At 44.1% G+C, this 23,517-nt stretch overlaps 1 protein-coding gene across 1 annotated transcript in view; it reads left to right on the plus strand.

The window, feature by feature from the left end:
• Positions 1–1,200: 1,200 nt before the first annotated feature.
• The window catches only part of LOC311109253 (piezo-type mechanosensitive ion channel component 2-like), a gene marked incomplete at its 5' end in the record, with an annotated part of 193,925 nt that continues 171,608 nt past the window's right edge, over positions 1,201–23,517 (plus strand). The window contains one exon of the mRNA XM_084152091.1: positions 1,201–1,264. Within this exon, the coding sequence (XP_084008217.1) occupies positions 1,201–1,264 (64 nt within the window). The remainder of the gene's footprint in view (positions 1,265–23,517) is intronic.

Below are 23,517 nucleotides of genomic sequence, written 5' to 3' on the forward strand. Positions count from 1 at the left end.
TATTTTTACGCAATTAGCGTAGGCCTATCAATTAATTAACGAGAAAAAAAATGTACCATGTTACAACCGTATATAATATAACATGTTATATCTCTATGGTTTTAACTATTATATGAGATGTTGTAGCTCATAAACAAATAATAGAACAATAGTGAACTAGCCTACTCGTCCATAACCAGTCCCTGTGCAAGGCTCAAACCTTATTCCCCTTTTCCCGTTAGTCCCGTAAAATCGTCCCAGTTTGGAATCTGCGAGGGTTGGAGTTACCTGACCCAGAGGAGGACTTGGAATGCGGCCGCCACGCCTGCGGCCCTCGCATCTCTCAGGGGAGGAGCAACATAGGCTAGGCTACACGCTCACTGCCCTGCCCTGCCCTGCGTCTACCTCCCGCTCCTCATTGGGGACCAGACATCATTCCCTAATTCTTGCCTGACTTCTCAATGGTGGAGTCATTTGTCAGTTACAGGGTGGTCTTGTGAAGTTTTCATTGAGGAGGAGAAAAGTGTAATCATACGAGGTAGTAAAACATACAGCTGTGCGGGAGCTGGGGCGTGTGCGACGGCTAGGTAGGCATCTCCTTAGGATAGCATAGTCACGCTTTTACGCACTTCCAAGTGTCTTCTCTTACCAAACTAAAGGAGAATAAAGAAGCCGGACAAACTGCGTTCACTATCCAAGACTGGGATAATGAATTTCAACTTGTTGACTGTTTTTCATAATTGTTTTCTGTCTTAAGCGCGGTGCTGGAGTTAGGGGAACTATATATTTACTATTAGGCCTACGCGTGATCCACATTCAAGACAACCGTTATCAACACGTAGTCTTAATGTGGATAAACTGCAATGTTGTTGATATGCTGTTACAAGCACACTTTTTTTCTGCAAGAAACTGTGTGCTGCTCTGCGTGACGAGTGTTATCCTACTGGTCCAGATGTTTGGGGTTTTGGATGTGGGGTGTCGAAACTAAGATAGAGGACGCTGCCGTGCCTAAACTTTTCTCGGCTGTTGGCTATTGTTTATGAAAAGCGCTGTTTCGGACTTGGACTTAAAAAAAAAAATTGTCTGAGACACTAACCGGACAATGCCCTCTCACCTGGACGTTGGAGAGAGCTGGACGGGTGCATTGAGATTCCCTAATGCCAGATAGCAGCGTATCACCATAAAATAGCTTTTCTGTTAATATTTCATAAATCCTAAGGAATGGCTTCCCAGGTGGTGTGTGGACTGGTCTTCAGGCTGCTGCTGCCAGTTTGTCTCGCTGCAGGTAAGTTCAAATGGTTGCGCAATGCAGACTTTTTTAGCCCCGTGTAGCTCAGTTGGTAGAGCTTGGCGCTTGCAACGCCATGGTTGTGGGTTCGATTCCCACGGGGGGCCAGTATGAAAATGTATGCACTCACTAACTGTAAGTCGCTCTGGATAAGAGCGTCTGCTAAAATTTAAAATAGCCTGAAGCATGTTACTAAAATTGCAGCTGCATTGATAATCAACAAAAAAAATACTACATATTTATGTATATCAAAACGTTTTTGGTTCGTTTATTTGGAATTGACTAGGCCTATTGAATTGGAAACTTAATCAGGACAGACATAGTAGGCTATGTTTGATAATAGCATAACCACTTAGAAAATAATATAATAAGTATGATTATTACAAAATCGTAACTTTGTATTACTCTGACCAATAAAAAGTCACAATACAAATCATTTGAAGTAATTCAAATACATGAATTGATGCGGCTATACCTGTGTACTTGTTAAGATTAACGTCATCATTCAAATACATTAAATAGACTGTTTTGCATTTTGAAATACCATGTTGGAGGCTCCTTGATAGGCTGTTAAGAAGCCTATCAAGGAGCTAAATAGCCATTGTAGCAGAGATTTTCTAATCACTTCAGCAATAGAAAAGCTCTGATTGTCGTATATAATTTCCGAGCATGTGGTTTACATTTTTAAATTTTAGCAGACGCTCTTATCCAGAGCGACTTACAGGAGAAATTGGAGTTAAGTGCCTTGCTCAAGGGCACATCGACAGATTTTTCACGTAGTCGGCTCGGGGATTCGAACCAGCGACCTCTTGATTACTGGCACAACGCTCTTAACCACCTGCCAACCGTTTCTGAGCATCTGAGCATAAAACAGTTTTTTGCAGTTTTTTTAAACAGGTTTTATGCTCAGATAATGAAAGATTTGTGTTTTAGAGATTATATGAAATGTGACTTTGATGGATGTTGACTGACAGGTGATGTGCTTTAACGTTTTCAAAGTAAGTTTGGTATGGTTTCTTGCCTGAAAAATTAGTTTTTTCAAAATTGCTCCTTAGTGTTTTTCAAAATCTTCTTTGACTGTTTGAAACTTAGAGTGTTCTCTTGGCAGCTGTGGATGGGTTGGGTTTAGGGTTAGATGTTACTGTGAATGGGGTACCCAGTAGTAGCAGGACACCCTAGTCAGGTTGTCCTGGTCTCTGTTCCACTTCCTATGGTCGCAATTGTCGATATCAGAATCAGAATCAGAATCTCCCCACTTACACAACAGAAAAACTGCTCCTGTTCTTGCAGTATGGGGAATAATCTGTCTTTACAAACAAAACCATAGGGAGCAAGCAAATGCCTGTTTTCATGCCTCAAATCACTAGTCAATGTCTGTGTATGTTCAAATCAAATCAAATCAAAAATGTATTTGCCACATGCGCCGAATACAACAGGTGTAGGTAGACATTACCGTGAAATGCTTACTTACAGCCCTTAACCAACAATGCATTTATTGCTTAATAAAAAAGTAAAATAAAACAACAACAACAAAAAAGTGTTGTGAAAAAAAGAGCAGAAGTAAAATAAAATAACAGTAGGGAGGCTATATACAGGGGGGTACCGGTGCAGAGTCAATGTGCGGGGGCACCGGCTAGTTAAGGTAGTTGAGGTAATATGTACATGTGGGTGGAGTTAAAGTGACTATGCATAAATAAATAACAGAGTAGCAGCAGCGTAAAAAGATGGGGTGGGGGTGCAAATAGTCCGGGTAGCCATGATTAGCTGTTCAGGAGTCTTATGGCTTGGGGGTAGAAGCTGTTGAGAAGTCTTTTGGACCTAGACTTGGCGTGCGGTAGCAGAGAGAACAGTCAATAACTAGGGTGGCTGGAGTCTTTGACAATTTTGAGGGCCTTCCCCTGACACCGCCTGGTATAGAGGTCCTGGATGGCAGGAAGCTTGGCCCCAGTGATGTACTGGGCCGTATGCACTACATTTTACATTTACTACCCTCTGTAGTGCCTTGCGGTCGGAGGCCGAGCAGTTGCCATACCAGGCGGTGATGCAACCAGTCAGGATGCTCTCGATGGTGCAGCTGTAGAACTTTTTGAGGATCTGAGGACCCATGCCAAATCTTTTCAGTCTCCTGAGGGGGAATAGGCTTTGTCGTGCCCTCTTCACGACTGTCTTGGTGTGGTTGGACCATGATAGTTTGTTGGTTATGTGGACACCAAGGAACTTGAAGCTCTCAAACTGTTCCACTACAGCCCCGTCGATGAGAATGGGGGCGTGCTCAGTCCTCTTTTTTTTCCTGTAGTCCACAATCATCTCCTTTGTCTTGGTCATGTTGAGGGAGAGGTTGTTATCCTGGCACCACACGGCCAGGTCTCTGACCTCCTCCCTATAGGCTGTCTCATAGTTGTCGGTGATCAGGCCTACCACTGTTGTGTCGTCAGCAAACTTAATGATGGTGTTGGAGTCGTGCCTGGCCATGCAGTCATGGGTGAACAGGGTGTACAGGAGGGGACTGAGCACGCACCCCTGAGGGGCCCCTATTTTGAGGATCAGCGTGGCAGATGTGTTGTTACCTACCCTTACCACCTGGGGGCGGCCCGTCAGGAAGTCCAGGATCCAGTTGCAGAGGGAGGTGTTTAGTCCCAGGATCCTTAGCTTAGTGATGAGCTTTGAGGGCACTATGGTGTTGAACGCTGAGCTGTAGTCAATGAATAGCATTCTCACGTAGGTGTTCCTCTTGTCCAGGTGGGAAAGGGCAGTGTGGAGTGCAATAGAGATTGCATCATCTATGGATCTGTTGGGGCGGTATGCAAATTGGAGTGGGTCTAGGGTTTCTGGGATAATGGTGTTGATGTGAGCCATGACCAGCCTTTCAAAGCACTTCATGGCTACAGACGTCAGTGCTACGGGTCAGTAGTCATTTAGTCAGGTTATCTTATATTCCTTAGGCACGGGGACTATGGTGGTCTGCTTGAAACATGTTGGTATTACAGACTCAGTCAGGGACATGTTGAAAATGTCGGTGAAGACACTTGCCAGTTGGTCAGCACATGCTCGGAGTACACGTCCTGGTAACCTGACCTGCTTAAAAGTCTAACTCACATTGGCTACGGAGAGCGTGATCACATAGTCATCCGGAACAGCTGGTGCTCTCATGCATGCTTCAGTGTTGCTTCAGTGTTGCTTGCCTCGAAGCGAGCATAGAAGTGATTTAGCTCATCTGGTAGGCTTGTGTCACTGGGCAGCTCGCGGCTGTGCTTCCCTTTGTAGTCTGTAGTAGTTTTCAAGCCCTGCCACATCCGACGAGCGTCAGAGCCGGTGTAGTACGATTCAATCTTAGTCCTGTATTGACTCTTTGCCTGTTTGATGGTTTGTCGGAGGGCATAGCGGGATTTCTTATAAGCGTCCGGGTTAGAGTCCCGCTCCTTGAAAGCGGCAGCTCTACCCTTTAGCTCAGTGCGGATGTTGCCTGTAATCCATGGCTTCTGGTTGGGGTATGTACGTACGGTCACTGTGGGGACAACGTCATTGATGCACTTATTGATGAAGCCAGTGACGGATGTGGTGTACTCCTCAATGCTATCTGAAGAATCCCAGAACATGTTCCAGTCTGTGCTAGCAAAACAGTCCTGTAGCTTAGCATCTGCGTCATCTGACCACTTTTTTATTAACCGAGTCACTGGTGCTTCCTGCTTTAGTTTTTGCCAATATGCAGGAATCAGGAGGATAGAGTTATGGTCAGATTTGCCAAATGGAGGGTGAGGGAGAGCTTTGTATGCGTCTCTGTGTGTGGAGTAAAGGTGGTCTAGAGTTTTTTTCCCTTTGGTTGCACATTTAACATGCTGGTAGAAATTAGGTAGAACGGATTTGAGTTTCCCTGCATTAAAGTCCCCGGCCACTAGGAGCGCTGCCTCTGGATGGGCGTTTTCCTGTTTAGTTATGGCCTTATACAGCTCATTGAGTGCAATCTTAATGCCAGCATTGGTTTGTGGTGGTAAATAGACAGCTATGAAAAATATAGATGAAAACTCTCTTGGTAAATAGTGTGGTCTACAGCTTATCATAAGGTACTCTACCTCAGGCGAGCAAAACCTCGAGACTTCCTTAGTATTTGATTTTGTGCACCAGCTGTTGTTTACAAATATACACAGACCTCCACCCCTTGTCTTACCGGAGTCAGCCGTTCTATCCTGCCGATGTAGCGTATAGACCGCTAGCTGTATGTTGTCCATGTCGTCGTTCAGCCACAACTCGGTGAAACATAAGATATTACAGTTTTTAATGTCCCGTTGGTAGGATAAGCGTAATCGTAGGTCATCTAATTTATTTTCCAATGATTGAAGATTGGCTAATAGGATTGATGGAAGAGGCAGTTTACTCGCTCGCCGTCGGATCCTTACGAGGCACCCCGACCTACGTCCACGATATCTCCGTCTCTTTCTCCTGCGAATGACGTGGATTTGGGCCTTGTCGGGTGTCTGTAGGATATCCTTCGCGGCCGCCTCGTTGAAGAAAAAATCTTAGTCTAATACGAGGTGAGTAATCGCTGTCCTGATATCCAGAAGCTCTTTTTGGTTATAAGAGACGATGGCAGAAACATTATGTACAGAATAAATTACAAAAAAATTGAAAAAACACACATAATAGTACAATTGGTTAGAGGGCTGTAAAACGGCAGCCATCTTCTCTGAAGCCATCATGTAACATTGACTATAATTGATTTATAACAATTGATGTGATGTTAAGGATGTGTGGTGAAAATTAATATGAACAAAATACATTTCTAAATATCAGATTGGTGAGATATTGGACCATACACCCTCTACTGTAAATGATTGGTCACGCCTTATCAGGCGCACACTGCCTAGGGAATCAATCTCAGAGTGGAAGAAAATGTGTTTGATATCATTCAACATATGTATTCAGCATCAACATCTTCTATTTATATACTAAAGACTGTAATGGTATTGCTCCTTTATAAAGACTGTATGGTTGGTTGGTATTGCTCCTTTATAAAGACTATATGGTTGGTTGGTATTCCTCCTATATAAAGACTGTATGGTTGGTTGGTATTCCACCTTTATAAAGACTATATGGTTGGTTGGTATTCCTCCTTTATAAAGACTATATGGTTGGTTGGTATTCCTCCTTTATATAGACTGTATGGTTGGATGGTATTCCTCCTTTATAAAGACTATATGGTTGGTTGGTATTCCTCCTTTATAATGACTATATGGTTGGTTGGTATTCCTCCCTTATGAAGACTATATGGTTGGTTGGTATTCCTCCTTTATAAAGACTATATGGTTGGTTGGTATTCCTCCTTTATATAGACTGTATGGTTGGATGGTATTCCTCCTTTATAAAGACTATATGGTTGGTTGGTATTCCTCCTTTATAAAGACTATATGGTTGGTTGGTATTCCTCCTTTATAATGACTATATGGTTGGTTGGTATTCCTCCTTTATAAAGACTATATGGTTGGTTGGTATTCCTCCTTTATAATGACTATATGGTTGGTTGGTATTCCTCCTTTATAAAGACTATATGGTTGGTTGGTATTCCACCTTTATAAAGACTATATGGTTGGTTGGTATTCCTCCTTTATAAAGACTACATGGTTGGTTGGTATTCCTCCTTTATAAAGACTATATGGTTGGTTGGTATTCCTCCTTTATAAAGACTATATGGTTGGTTGGTATTCCTCCTTTATAATGACTATATGGTTGGTTGGTATTGCTCCTTTATAAAGACTATATGGTTGGTTGGTATTCCTCCTTTATAAAGACTATATGGTTGGTTGGTATTCCTCCTTTATATAGACTATATGGTTGGTTGGTATTCCTCCTTTATATAGACTATATGGTTGGTTGGTATTCCTCCTTTATATAGACTATATGGTTGGTTGGTATTCCTCCTTTATAAAGACTGTATGGTTGGTTGGTATTCCTCCTTTATAAAGACTATATGGTTGGTTGGTATTCCTCCTTTATATAGACTATATGGTTGGTTGGTATTCCTCCTTTATAATGACTATATGGTTGGTTGGTATTCCTCCTTTATAAAGACTATATGGTTGGTTGGTATTCCACCTTTATAAAGACTATATGGTTGGTTGGTATTCCTCCTTTATAAAGACTATATGGTTGGTTGGTTGGTATTCCACCATTTTAAGGACTATATAATAATAATAAGCCATTTAGCAGACACTTTTATCCAAAGCAACTTACAGTCATGCGTGCATACATTTTTGTGTATGGGTGGTCCTGTGGATCGAACCCACTACCTTGGCGTTACAAGCGCCGTGCTCTACCAGCTGAGCTACAGAGGACCACATATATGGTTGGTAAGTATTCCACCTTTATGAAGACTGTATGGTTGGTTGGTATTCCTCCTGTATAAAGCAGAGTTAATTAATGTGAAATTAGCAGATTGGGGAGTCATGCTGAGTATATGTCCTTTTGGTCAGACAGGAATCCTATCAAATGTTTGACCCTGGAAACCCCCAAAACAACAGTGGAGAGAGTCCTTCAAATAAATCATAATTTAAGCATAAACCATTAATATACACTGAGTGTACAAAACATTAGGAACACCTGCTCTTTCCATGACAGGCAACAGTGTCACATGTGTATCAAGAATGGTCCACCACCCAAAGGACATCCAGCCAGCTTGACACAACTGTGGGAAGCATTGGAGTCAACATGGGCCAGCATCCCTGTGGAACGCTTTTGACACCTTGTGGAATCCATGCCCTGACGAATTGAGGCTATTTTGAGGGCAAAAGGGGGTGCAACGCAATATTAGGAAGGTGTTCTTAATGTTTTGTGCAATGAGTATATACAGTTGAAGTAGGACGTTTACATACACTTTGGTTGGAGTCATTCAAACTCATTTTTCAACCACTCCACAAATTTCTTGTGAACAAACTATAGTTTTGGCAAGTCGGTTAGGACATCTACTTTGTGCATGACACAAGTACTTTTTCTAACAATTGTTTACAGACAGATTTTTAAAGTAATAAAATTCACTGTGTCACAATTCCAACGGGTCAGAAGTTTACATACACAAAGTTGACTGTGCCTTTAAACAGCTTGGAAAATTCCAGAAAATGATGTCATGACTTTAGATGCTTCTGATAGGCTAACTGACATCATTTGAGTCAATTGGAGGTGTACCTGTGGATGTATTTCAAGGCTTACCTTCAAACCCAGTGCCTCTTTGCTTGACATCATGGGAAAATCAAAAGAAATCAGCCAAGACCTCATAAAAAAAATTGTAGACCTCCACAAGTCTGGTTCATCCTTGGAAGCAATTTCCAAAAGTCTGAAGGTACCACGTTCATCTGTACAAACAATAGTATGCAAGTATAAACCCCATGGGACCACGCAGCCTTCATACCGCTCAGAAAGGAGACACGTTCTGTCTCCTAGAGATGAACGTACTTTGGTGGGAAAAGTGCAAATCAATCCCAGAACAACAGCAAAGGACCTTGTGAAGATGCTGGAGGAAACAGGTACAAAAGTATCTATATCCACAGTAAAACAAGTCCTATATTGACATAACCTGAAAGGCCGCTCAGCAAGGAAGAAGCCACTGCTCCAAAACCGCCATAAAAAAGACAGACTACGGTTTGCAGCTGCACATGAAGACAAAGATCGTACTTTTTGGAGAAATGTCCTCTGGTCTGATGAAACAAAAATAGTACTGTTTGGCCATAATGACTATCTTTATGTTTGGAGGAAAAAGGGGAAGCTTGCAAGCCAAAGAACACCATCCCAACCGTGAAGGACAGGGGTGGCAGCGTCATGCTGTGGGGGTGCTTTGCTGCAGGAGGGACTGGTGCACTTCACAAAATAGATGGCATCATGAGGATGGAAAATTATGTGGATATATTGAAGAAACATCTCAAGACATCAGTCAGGAAGTTAAAGCTTGGTCGCAAATGGGTCTTCCAAATGGACAATGACCCTAAGCATACTTCCAAAGTTGTGGCTAAATGGCTTAAAGACAACAAAGTCAAGGTATTGGAGTGGCCATCACAAAGCCCTGACCTCAAGCCTATAGAAATGTGTGGGCAGAACTGAAAAAGCATGTGCGTGCAAGGAGGCCTACAAACCTGACTCAGTTACACCAGCTCTGTCAGGGGGAATGAGCCAAAATTCACCCAACTTATTGTGGGAAGCTTGTGGAAGGCTACCTGAAATGTTTGACCCAAGTTAAACAATTTAAAGGCAATGCTACCCAATACTAATTGAGTGTATGTAAACTTCTGACCCACTGGGAATGTGATGAAAGCTGAAAGAAATAATTCTCTCTACTATTATTCTGACATTTCACATTCTTAAAATAAAGTGGTGATCCTAACTGACCTAAGACATGGATTTTTACTAGGATTAAATTGTGAAAAACTGAGTTTAAATGTATTTGGCTAAGGTGTGTGTAAACTTCTGACTTCAACTGTACATTCTACTGTTTATTGAATGGCTAAATGGCTTCACCTCAAAAGAGAATGAGGGTATTGGTGTACGCTATGCCACCAACTCATTCCTTCAACTGTGGTTAGTTTGGCATTGGTGTAGTTATTTTGGCAGTGGTGTAGTCAGTTTGGCAGTGCTGTAGTCAGCTGAAAGTGGTGTAGTTAGTTTGGCAGTGGTATAGTTAGTTTGGCAGTGGTGTAGTCGGTTTGAAAGTTGTGTAGTCCGTTTGGCAGTGGTGTAGTCACATTGAAAGTGGTGTAGTTAGTTTGGCAGTGGTGTAGTCAGTTTGGCAGTGGTGTAGTCAGTTTGGCAGTGGTGCAGTCACTTTGAAAGTGGTGTAGTTAGTTTGGCAGTGGTGTAGTTAGTTTGAAAGTGGTGTATCAGCACCTCCCAAACCAGATGAAAGATGTTATATCACTAGTCCTCCCTCTTCCTGAAAGATTGTATATCACTAGTTCTCCCTCTTACTGCTAGTTTCCCTTCCTTTTTCAGTCCTGAGATACAGTGGCCTTTTATCTGACTCTGTGCAGTCTGTTTCATGAGACGCCCACACTGAAATGGAGGACGAGCAGGCATAGAGAGTTTCAGAGTCCCCTGGTAATGTGATTGTCCAGCCTCAATGACTTGTGGTTTATCTGAAAGACTTGTTTATACAGATCTATCGAATCTGGGCAGCCAATGCCGATGCTGATTGAGATCTCTTGTTTTGGAGGAGTTCAGTCGTTTTGAAACTCCCCATGCCCATGACTCTCCATTGGCCAGATGATAAAAATGTAGATGTCTGTATTTCTGCAAGTGTCACCATGTGTGCGTCAAGTTTTCTGTCACAAATGATGCTGTATCAGTTATTCTCTAGATGGGTTTTTGTGGAGTTGTGAGGCTTCAGTAGCAAAGTATACCCTCTTAACTAAATCACACATAAGAGCTCAGTTTGGCATGGTGAGAGAAATTCAGCAGCATTGGGAATCACTGAAAGGGGAAATTTGGTCAGAAACCTACAAGAGGTTAGCCAAACTATTTAGTTAATTCTGTTGATGTAGAGTATGATTACATTGGATGACTCATTTTGAAGGGTGTTTTTCAAAGTGCAGTTTGAGGAAGAGGGAGAGAGAAACAGAGAGAAAGGGAGAGAGCGGGAGAGAGCGAGCGGGAGGGAGCGGGAGAGAGCGAGCGGGAGGGAGAGGGAGAGAGCGGGAAGGAGAGAGAGAGAGCGAGAGGGAGAGAGCGGGAGAGAGGGAGAGAGTGGGAGGGAGAGAGCGGGAGAGAGCGGGAGGGAGGGAGGCAGAGTGCAGGAGGGAGCGGGAGAGAGCGGGAGGGAGGGAGCGGGCGGGTGGGTGAGGGAGGGAGCGGGAGGGAGAGAGTGGGAGAGAGAAGGAGAGAGCAGGAGGGAGAGGGAGGGAGGGAGGGAGAGAGCGGGAGGGAGGGAGATGGAGGAGGGAGAGAGAGAGAGAGCGGGTGGGAGAGAGAAAGTGGGAGGGAGGGAGAGAGAGAGTGGGAGGGAGATGGAGGGAGGGAGAGAGCGGGAGGGAGGGAGACGGAGGAGGGAGAGAGAGAGCAGGTGGGAGAGAGAAAGTGGGAGAGAGGGAGAGAGAGAGTGGGAGGGAGAGGGAGGGAGAGAGCGGGAGGGAGAGATGAAGCGAGAGGGAGAGAGGGAGCGGCAGGGAGAGGGAGAGAGACAGCGGGAGGGAGAGAGAGAGCGGAAGGGAGAGGGAGGGAGAGAGCAGGAGGGAGAGATAGAGAGCAGGCTAGCTGGAGAGAGCAGGGGGTGAGAGGGAGGGAGGGAGCAGGTGGGTGAGGGAGGGAGCGGGAGAGAGTGGGAGGGAGAGGGAGGGAGGGAGCAGGTGGGTGAGGGAGGGAGCGGGAGAGAGTGGGAGGGAGAGGGAGAGAGAGAGTGGGAGGCAGTGGGAGAGAGCGGGAGAGAACGGGAGGGAGAGGGAGGGAGGGAGTGGTAGAGAGCGGGAGAGAGGGGGAGGGAGAGGGAGGAAGAGAGCGGGAGGGAGAGGGAGGGTGAGAGCGGGAGGGAGTGGGAGAGAGCGGGAGAGAGCAGGCGGGAGAGGGAGGGAGAGAGCGGGAGGGAGAGGGAGGGAGAGAGCGGGAGGGAGAGGGAGGAAGAGAATGGGAGGGAGTGGGAGAGAGCGGGGGAGAGCGGGAGGGAGAGGGAGGGAGAGAGCAGGAGAGAGAGAGTGGGGGGAGGGAGAGAGGGAGGGAGCAGGTGAGTGAGGGAGGGAGCGGGAGAGAGCGGGAGGGAGAGGGAGAGAGAGAGTGGGAGCGGGAGAGAGCGAGAGGGAGAGAGCAGGAGAGAGAGTGGGAGGCAGTGGGAGAGAGCGGGAGGGAGAGGGAGGGTGAGAGCGGGAGAGAGCAGGCGGAGAGGGAGGGAGAGAACGGGAGGGAGAGGGAGGAAGAGAATGGGAGGGAGTGGGAGAGAGCGGGAGAGATAGCGGGAGGGAGTAGGAGAGAGCGGGAGAGATAGCGGGAGGGAGAGGGAGGGAGAGAGCAGGAGAGAGAGAGCGGGGGGAGCGGGCGGGGGAGAGGGAGAGAGCGGGAGAGAGAGGGAGGGAGGGGGAGAGAGCGGGAGGGAGGGAGAGGTAGAGAGTGGGAGGGAGGGAGAGAGCGGGAGGGAGAGGGAGAGGGGGAGAAGGAGAGAGCTGCAGTTTCTCTGTCTTCTGATCACCTGATGAAATAGCTTCTTGAAGGGTAGTTTGGATCTTATCTGTCTCACTTGAAATGAGAGTGACGGGATCTGCCCCTCTTAACAAATGATAGGATATAAAAACCTGTTAACATTCAGACCAAGTAGAGTGGTAGCTGTTTCTAACTATGAATCTCAACCAGTGAGAGTTACTGTATGTGTAAACAAAGTAATACATTCTCCCTGAGGGCTATTCGATGTCCCAGACATAGCCTACTGCCCCCTCAATGTCCCCTCACAGTGCACTGGTGACCCACAACCATCTTTGTTCAGCTTCTACTTAAGCATTACTTTATTGCTGTTTTCTTTTTGGAGAAACACGTTTTGTTTGTACGGGTCCCCAGGATGTATACAGAGACAGTAAAGTTTATACAGAGCCGCGCCGGTGAATGGGCTAAATTTATAAATGAAGCTGTGCATGGCTGGAGAGGAGGGGACCAATGTTTGTACATAGGGTGCCGCAAAGCTTTCAACCGTGGAAAGGCCATCACATAAACTGCCTATGAGCACTGAGTCTTGCCACGCACGCTTCTTCTCTGCCCTGGAAACCAACTGTTACTGGAATGTCTGGAAGCCTCATTGGCTCTGCTAAATAATCATGGCAGCTTCCATTTGTGATGAGTTACCCAGCATCTCGCCTTGATTAGGCTGAGAAAATGAGCATTTAAATGAGGCTGGGATTTGAGCATGTGTTGCCCCAAACCACACTTCTCTTTCTCTCTCTTTCTCTCTCTCTTTCTCTCCTCTTTCTCTCTCTCTCTCGTTCTCTCTCTTTCTCTCTCTTGTTCTCTCTCTCGTTCTCTCTCTTTCTCTCTCTCTTTCTCTCGCTCTTTCTCTCTCGTTCTTTCTCTCTTTCTCTCTTTCTCTCTCTTTCTCTCTCTCTCTCCTCTTTCTCTATCTCTCTTTTTTTCTCTCTCGTTGTCTCTCATTGTCTCTTTCTTTCTCTCTCTCTTTATCTCCTCTTTCTCTCTCTCGTTCTCTCTCTCTCTCTCTCTTTCTTTCTCTCTCTTTCTCTGTCTTTCTCTCTCGTTCTCTCTCTTTCTCTCTCTCTTTCTCTTTCTCTCTCTTTCTCTCTCATTCTCTCGCTTTCTCTCTCTTTCTCTCTCTCTCTCATTCTCTCGCTTTCTCTGTCGTTCTCTCTCTCGTTCTCTCTTTCTCTCTCTCTCGTTCTCTCTCGTTCTCTCTCGTTCTCTCTCTATCTCTTTCTTTCTTTCTCTCTCTTTCTCTCTCTCTTTCTCTCTCGTTCTCTCTCTCTCTCATTCTCTCTCTTTCTCTCTCTCGTTCTCTCTCTTTCTCTCTCTCGTTCTCTCTCTATCTCTTTCTTTCTCTCTCTTTCTCTCTTTCTCTCTTTCTCTCTCTTTCTCTCTCTCTCTCCTCTTTCTCTATCTCTCTTTTTCTCTCTCTCGTTGTCTCTCTCATTGTCTCTCTTTCTTTCTTTCTCTCTCTCTTTTTCTCTTTCTCTCTCTCGTTCTCTATCTTTCTCTCTCTTGTTCTGTCTCTTTCTCTTTCTCATTCTCTCTCGCATTCTCTCTCTTTCTCACGGATGCCAGTTTTCCTTTATCTAGTGTTGGGAAAGCAATTCTGATTCCACAGTGCAACTACATCATGGCCCATAAGAAACAAAAATGTATCTGTAGCCTATAATGTATGTTTAGGGGTTCAACTTGTGCTGGATGGAAACAGCCAATTGTATTAGCAGTATAGACATGTTGTGAAATACCTGGTGAGAAATATATCACAAAAATATATATTTGTATAAATGTGTGATTTTTATGCCATTACTGGTCAGTTGGTTTCAGTTGACTAAAAGTCAACATGTCTCAAAAGCAGTTGACGCCAATATCAGTAAAACAGCTTTTGCCCCATTGGATGAGTACACAAGTAGGCATGCATTTTGTTAAACTGAGATTTTATAGGTTTTTAAATCACTCTGTAGTTCCCTGGAGGTCTCTCTCCCTCAGTCTCTCTCTCACGCTCTCTCTCTCTCTCTCTCTCTCTCTCTCTCTCTCTCTCTCTCTCTCTCTCTCTCTCTGTCTTTCTTTCTCTCTCGCTCTCTCTTTCTCTCTCTCTCTCTCTGTCTCTATCTCTCTCTTTCTCCCTCTCTCTCTCACTCTCTCCCTCTCCTTTGGCTTCATAGTCAGACTATTCATAAAGTTTTATCTGAACTGTTTCCTGTCTATAATCTGACAGCAGTGCCACTGAACTACACTCAGCCACCTGAAAGGACCTTTTGTGCGGACTCTCCCAACCACACAGAACTCAGAGCTCAGGGAGACTACTACAAACAAGCCAGTTGTATATCACATCTCAAAGTGTCTGGTTTCGAGAGCGTGTGTAAAATAATGGTGTGAAAGTAAGATATACACATTCATGGGTGTCCGCTACCCAGTTTAGTAGGTTTGGTAATCTTTTAGTGATAGTTTACTTAGAAAGTGTAAACCCATCATTGATTAAGGTTACTGAAATAAACCTTCCATGTTCGTAGTATACTGTCTGTATTACACACGCAAGATGCCTGGATACAGCGTCCATGATTGATTGGGGACATCCTTTATACAGCTCAGAAATTAAACTTAGGTTTAAAGATACTTAGTTTAGGCTTGGACCCATATAACTTGTCTAAATACAGAGTCATCAGGTTATTGTTGTTCCAGGGTTTAACTTTGCCACACGAGGTAGTAACTCCACAGGTTGTCAGGGTGCTAACGCTGCTCACAGGCAGCTGGTTGTCAGGGTGCTAACGCTGCTCACAGGCAGCTGGTTGTCAGGGTGCTAACGCTGCTCACAGGCAGCTGGTTGTCAGGGTGCTAACGCTGCTCACAGGCAGCTGGTTGTCAGGGTGCTAACGCTGCTCACAGGCAGCTGGTTGTCAGGGTGCTAACGCTGCTCACAGGCAGCTGGTTGTCAGGGTGCTAACGCTGCTCACAGGCAGCTGGTTGTCAGGGTGCTAACGCTGCTCACAGGCAGCTGCATAGCTTGTTTGTTTGTCCGACCGACGTGCAAATTGATGAGCTAGCAGATGCCGACGCTTAACAATACAGACCTGTGGAAGTAAAGGTCACACAGAGAGTTGTGCTAGGCCTTTAGTCCATAAGCTCCCACTTGCAGACAAACATTTGTATTTAGGCTTTCTATCTTTTACCTCAGTTCTGCCTGTTACAGAAATGAACACAATTTAAATTTCTGGTAACACAACTTGTTGTTGTCATCAAAGTATCTGATGTCTCTGTAGTAGGGTGATTTCATTATTTTTGAACTGACTTAGTGGTGATGCACTCATGAAATATAACCTTATGCAACAATGAATATGGATTTTCCCACTAATAACCCCGTAATTACCTTCTCATCTCTCTGATTCTGGTGTCTCAACATTACAATGTTGAGTCATTTCTGATTAACTGGCCATTGAAATAGCTTCAACTAGGAGGCAGCCCATGTAAAACTTCACATGTGTCCGAAAACCACCATGTGACATTTTTCACGTGATTTGTTCACATGTGAAAAATTTACATGTGAAAAAACCATATGAAACTTCACTAAGTGTACAAAAACCCCGTCTGATTTGTGAAAATCAACTTTTATTAATATTTTTTAAACTTCTCCATGTTCATACCATACTTGTCCGAAAACCATGTTTTTCTTGTCATTTTTGTATGTGTTTTTTTGTAAGGGAGAATCTCATATAGAAGTAAACGTCTTATGTTGATTCTTGCAAGGCATCTGTCCCTCCTGTATGGTTCTTAGAGATGAATTTGCTGGTGAAGGGTTGATTTAGGCTGGTAGTTTGTGACGTGACTCAACTCGGGGTTATGAACTACCCCCTCAGCCTCTTCCACAATCACCATGGGTGTATCCTGAGTCATACTGTAGTTAGGTACTAAAACTCCGGAACCTGTTCCATCAGTCCTGGATACTGGGCTTTTGATAAGTCAGAAATAGTATTATTTCTGCACTGCAAGAATGCAAGGATTCTCAACGTACATGCACAATTTTGCTTAAAATTGTAAATCTGTCGCATTTTACATGCCGAGCTTGCTTTGAAAAAGAATGCAAAATGAATACTTATGTCTCGTCTATACTGAATACTGTCTTGTGCAGTAGTACCATCTGATTACCAGTCAGTAGTTTTATAAAGAGTTAAATTCCTGAGGATTAAGAGGTGGTGGAAGCCGCAGTTTGATGGTATGGTAGCAGAGGTGCAGGGTGGGGGAGTTGAAGTTACAAGCAGGGTGTAGCTAGTTTTTTAAGCAACAAGGCATGCCAGAGTTAGTTCAGGCTCATTCATGAGCTTCAGACATCTTCAGGTTTGGAAGTTCTAGTGTAAACAGAACCCAGAGAAATAACATATTGAGTTACCTGTGAAAACGGAAGCATTTGGGATGGGGCCGGTGGCAGAAGGGATCTTGGGTGTCTGTCTTCACCACATCCCATGAATTCCAGCAGCATCAAAGAACTGACATATTTACTCTTAACATTAATATTTAGCTCTGATATAAAAATAAAAAAAAGAGGCAATTTTTTTGTATGTTTTGGAAAAATATTCGTCAGCACTTGCTATTATTTTAATGTCAACATCAATATTATTCAGTGTAGACACTGAATGTGCCAGGGACCTGGAGATTTTTCTCAGCCAAAAAACTCACACTGAATAAACAAAACCGCCAGAAATTTACAGTCAATATTGAAACAACAACTATTCATAAATCTTTAGGCCAGTTCTGATTATTAATACTGATAAACCCATAAAGTTGATTGACATCAATGAATGATTTACTGTGAAAATTGCTCACCTGTCAACTCATTAGTGATATCTATACTGAGGCAAATGGTGGTCACACCAGATACTGACTGGTTTTCTGATCCACACCCCTACCTTTTTTTTAAGGTATCTGTGACCAACAGATTCAGATCTGTATTCCCAGTCATGTGAAATCCATAGATTAGGGCCTAATTTATTTCAATTGACTGGTTTCCTTATATGAACTGTAACTCAGTAAAATCTTTGAAATTGTTGCATGTTGCATTTATATTTTTGTTCAGTGTATATTAAAGATATGCGCAAGTATATTTATTTATTACTTATTTGTTTGCACCAAAGAAAACAAGTGATAGACAACAAAACAGATTTTAAAAAATTTAAACAAAAAAAATGGTGTACAGGTCAGAAGCTTATATGAAAACCACACCACAAAACAACAATATACAATACATACAGTAAGTACAAAAATAAAAAAAGGTTTGTTAAAACAGATAACAAAACCATAACATGTCTTGTATTTCATAAGTAATTTATATGGTATCCTTGACTCCACATCCCTCACCCCTTGACATCCCTCATAACTGTGCTGGTTAAAATCTGAATGCCAGACTTCCTGGCTCTTTGACTGCTTTTCATATTAGGGAGCAACATATCATTTCAGTATATTAGCCAACCCATGAAACATACCAATGAACATAGTTTATTTGATAAACAAAATGACTAATTTGCCTTCTATGTTTAAACCGTAAAGTTCATCACTTGAGAGCAACGTGCCTATGTGGCATGTTGTATAAGGATTTGAAGACAGGCGCATGAATACGTAATAGGGATGTAACCCAAACAAAAGAGCGAGGTGTAAACCTCTAAACGATACACGGGACAAGACCCGTAATACCAAGAGTACAATACACGATACTCCCGAGACCAACGGACATGGGACACTAATCGACAAGGACAATGGGGAACAGAGGGCACATATATACACATACTAATCAGGGGGAATGGGAACCAGGTGTGCGTAATGAGACAAGACAGTCCGGGGTTGGTGGTAATGATCCAGATCAGTGATGGCTAGAAGGCCGGTGACGTAGACCTCCGGATCTGGTGAACGGAATGAGCAGTAGTACTGGGGGGATCCGTGACACTGTGGTAATGATTTCTAGGACTTGGGCTGTACCGACCAAACAAAACTAAAATAAGATCACAAAAAAATAATAAGAGTATGTGTATGGTTATTCTGCCAAGCAGTTGGTAGAATGTTGGTGTGTGTGAATAGAACAAATTATTATTTAGATTTCTGCACAATCCCCCTCAGTTCTAGTGACTCATCGGGAAAAGGTTAGGGAAGTTCCAGTGGCTCTGTTCTCCTGTGTGCGTGCGTTACTGTGTGTCTGTGTGTCTGTGTGTGTGTGTGTGTGTTTCCGTGATCTTCCTTTGAGCATAAACATGTTTGCAGTGTTCAAGGTCATACCAAATGGACAGTGTGACAGTAAAGCCTTACATTAGTGTCATTGAGAGAGAAACATACACTCCGTGGCCAGTTTATTAGGTACACCCATCTAGTACCGGGTCGGACCCTCCTTTGCCTCCAGAACAGCCAGAATTTCGGGGCATGGAAACGTTGCACAATCAACTAGCTGTTTTCGGCCACAGGACTGCCACTGACTGGATGTTTTTTGTTTGTCACACCATTCTCGGTAAACCCTAGACACTGTTGTGCGTGAAAAGCCCAGGAGGTTGGACGATTCGAAAGTGTGTATTTTATGTGACCAAGTCACTGTAACACCTGCAAGCAAAGTAAACAGCAAGGGGAATAATCCCCCATCCATCCCCGCATTCACTCCCATTCATTTCACCTCCACCAATCACTCATCTAGTGGTCATCAAACATATAGATACTGTCTGCACTACACCATCACTTTGGAGGGCAGCCTGCCTGCAGAGTAGCCGTTGCCAGCCGGGTAGCCCTGTTCTTCCTCACAAATATTGTAATACATTCACCAGGATATGTTACAGCTTCATCCCATAATATTGAAGGCAGTGCGATGTTACAGCATATTATCTTAAGGCATATAGCCAGTAGGCACCCAAACTAGGCCTATCTGAAATATAAATTTTATCAATCAAATCGCCAGGTAGCTTATTGTTCTGGCAGAGATGAGTCAGTAGTATATTGCTAAACTGTATTTTATATGGATGATAAACGTAGGACTACTCTGTTTTTGCCAGGCAAAACTGGAGGAAATATATCTTCTAGTCACTAATCTGGATATGCGCACCCACCTTTGCGCGCCAATTCTGATGACTGGTCGTTGGTCAACAATCAAGACGCACAAGAATTTAAGGACGACTTGCGGGCAGTAAACTAATTTATACAAAACAATAATGGGGGAAATTATACCACCACCGAAAATGGCACTTTGGAAATTGGAAGGGCAAAAAGGGCCATGTGTTCTGCCACCCTGTGTGATTAGGTAGAGCCCTGTCTGTGCTCATGCCTGCCACCCTGTGTGATTAGGTAGAGCCCTGTCTGTGCTCATGCCTGCCACCCTGTGTGATTAGGTAGAGCCCTGTCTGTGCTCATGCCTGCCACCCTGTGTGATTAGGTAGAGCCCTGTCTGTGCTCATGCCTGCCACCCTGTGTGATTAGGTAGAGCCCTGTCTGTGCTCATGCCTGCCACCCTGTGTGATTAGGTAGAGCCCTGTCTGTGCTCTGTGTGATTTTATTATGATCCTTCATGATTTGTTAACCTTTCATTATTTGCAGAAGATTGTGTAAATGTAGATAATTCTAACCCTGACACAGATTTTGAAAAATAGAATTGAATAACTGAAATTCAAAGCTGCTGGTATGTTTGGTGTATAATTTTGGGAACACTAGTCGTTCAGTTGGCCAGAAGTGGGAAGGTTGAGATATGGAAGGTTAAAATATTTATTGTTCGTAAATTCTTTGTGGAGCAGTAATTGATATTTTGATGTGCTTTTACCAGTAATATGCACTGGGTTGCATAATTAAACTGCCTTAATTAACATTTTATGTTTACTAAAATTCTATATATGTGCCCTGCGGCTTCTAGAAAGTAAAATGCCTGAGCAATTGCAGAGTTCATCTGATTTAAGGACATTTACATTTACATTTACATTTTAGTCATTTAGCAGACGCTCTTATCCAGAGCGACTTACAGTTAGGGGGGAATCGAACCCACAACCCTGGCGTTGCAAACGCCATGCTCTATCAACTGAGCTACATCCCTGCCGGCCATTCCCTCCCCTACCCTGGACGACGCTGGGCCAATTGTGCACCGCCCATGAGTCTCCCGGTCGCGGCCGGCTGCGACAGAGCCTGGATTCGAACCAGGATCTCTAGTGGCACAGTTAGCACTGCAATGCAGTGCCTTAGACCACTGCGCCAAGGACAGACCACACGCTGTTTTGTGACACAACTCATTTTTATGAATGTGTTATTTTAACCCACACAGTTGTTTGTATCATTCAACTGTATTATTCTCGAAGACGCCATGTTTCTTAATGAATTTGCAACACTTTACTGTCTGTCTCCTTTCCTTTCTGTTAAGGGCTAGCTAGACGCTGGAGGAAGACCACACACTGACTGTGGTATTCTATAACATAAGATAGAATGATCATACCAAAAGTCTAAGTCCTTCTTCATGACTGTCAGTTTATTAACTTAAGTCCTTTCATTTCTTGTTAAGCCTTAGTGTTCTCAAAAGCCAACGGCTTATGATAAATAAGATAATTTATGATAAATAAGATAACTTATGATCATTAAGATACTTTATGAGAAATAAGATAACGTATGATACATAAGCACACTCGGTCTCTGATTTACATGTTTGTTCACAATAAGTCATGCCTGTAGTCACATTCCACAACAAGCTATTTACTTTGGACCGATTTCAGTCTCTGCCAAGATATTCAAGCGGGCTTTCCAGCATTCTCTCACTGCAGAATAGAGACGTTTTGATTTGACCATAGAAAACTAAGATTAGCTCCAAAGAACATTAAGCGCTGTTAATTTCTTGATTGTTTAAACTTCTAGATATAACTCAATCCCTGTCTTGTGTCTTTCAGTGCAAGGAGATAAAACTAATAAGCCTGATCTAGGTTTCTGATCCAAAAAGCCACCGGCTTCATGGACCGATCTTTGCGTAATAATTAATGGGGTGTCTACAGCATAGGTGGTGAAGTGCTAACTCTGCCTGACATGGAGCTTGACGAGGAAGCAATGGAGCATGGAAGTGTGCTGCTCTGCACCCACAAACACAGACATGGCCTTCCTTCCTCTCTCCGCCAGTATCGTCCCGAACTAGAATCATTACGGTCACTTAAACCCACAGCAGATATTATGAGGGTAATAATTTGCAGTGTTTGCAGCTCAGTAAGGAAAATAAACGGGGTGCGGCCATTTTGGGGCAGCGTGGGGTTTTGTGTGTTGGCAGTGGCTCCGGTCCCGACTCCTACTCCAAACATTCATGCTGGTCCTAAAGACCCAGCTGATTGAAGCTGCTGCCCCAGTCGAGCCGTGTGCTGGCTGCCAATAGGAGGTCACCCGCTGGGGGGAAGTGTTAATGGACGCCTAATCCCAATAACACTGCCAGAAACAGGGCTCACCACCCACACAGATCCAGAACCATAACACCCACACACACACACACACACACACACACCCACACACACACACACACACACACACACACACACACGTGTAACCGGTGTGAAATGGCTGGCTAGTTAGAGGTGCGCACTAGTAGAATTTCAATCGGTGACGTCACTCACTCATAGTCCTTGAAGTAGTTGTTTCCCTTGCTCTGCAAGGGCTGTGGCTTTTGTGGAGCGATAGGTAACGATGCTTCGTGGGAGACCGTTGATGTGTTCAGAGGGTCTCTGGTTCAAGCCCAGGTTGGAGCGAGGAGAGGGACGGAAGCAACACTGTTACACACGCACACACAGACACACACACACAAATGAAGGTTGCCATACTGCCATAATTACAATACATGAATCTAAACCATCAGTATCCTGTACATTATCCTCGTCACGAACCAGGCTTCCCTAAAACAGGAAGCCTGGGGAAGTTAATGGCAGAAAAATAGCTAAATAGGGGTGGGAACCGATGTAAATAAGCGATGCCACACGTTAAACCAATCAAATGCCTTTCTTGGGCGGAGCTCCAGTAGTACTCACTAGATTAGAGTCGTAGGTGCAACAGTGCATGAGGATGGCCAGGAAATCACAGATGAAAACACCATCAAAATATGTTGATGTATGTCGATTTTGTGTATAGAGCACACTTCTGGCAAAACAGAATTCATTTTTTTCTCCAATATTTCTTCAATTTTCTGCAATGTTGCAAACTAGCATATGGAACAACTCTGCAAAATGTGTCCTTCCCGGTCTGAAAACAGTGACGAACATAACACGTAGCACCAACGGCCATGTGGGGGGAGGGTTCTTGAAATGTAACATCCAATCAGAATCTTGCTGCTGGGAGATAGCAGACCATTCAAACCGTTTTCGCAGTACGAAATACTCCAGACCTCCAAGGGAGGCATGACAGCGACGTGATTTTGGAGGTATGGCAACGCGAGACTACCTGTACATAAACGCCTCCGGTGTTAAATCACAGTTGAAAACTCACTCCTAAATATTCTGCTCTCTGCAATGTAAACACGAACCTTGTTGCATCAAGTGATATTAATGAATGGACTTTGTTATTGTAATGGTGTACACTAACTTGATACAAGTCTGCCTGCAACCCACGCACAGGGCACAACTCTTTAAGTGGTGGTCATGGTTTTATAATCAAACAGACATGCACATATGCATGCGTTGCACACACATACCCCTCTTCAAGCAGGCTGGGACCTCAGGATTGGGTGGCTTCTGACACTGAGGGTTCTGACGCTGAGGGGCTACAGTAAAGGGGTTTCTTGTGGTCGAAGAGCATGCCACAGAGGGACAGGTGCCTGTTTCAATTTAGTGTTTAATTTCCAAACCCCTGGAAAAGCCACAATGTGCCTTGGGAGGCAGGGAGGGAGGGAGTACACAGCTGCTGTTGATGTGGCGGGTGATTTGGACGGAGTCAGGCGCAGGAGGGTAAATCACAGAATAAATGGTTTATTCGGTAAGACAGCGGTACGCAGCAATGCGTAAAACACTCAAGTGCACTGGAGACAACAAGGCACACGGGTGAATATTCCAGCGATACAAAATACAATATAGCTCCACCGAGCTATAGTAACCTCCACAATAAACAATCACACCTCGGGGACGGCCAGGATGACGCGGAGCAGGGTGAGTCGGATG

Source organism: Coregonus lavaretus (assembly GCF_964263955.1).
Source record: "Coregonus lavaretus genome assembly, chromosome: 34".
Classification (NCBI taxonomy): Eukaryota; Metazoa; Chordata; class Actinopteri; order Salmoniformes; family Salmonidae; genus Coregonus; species Coregonus lavaretus.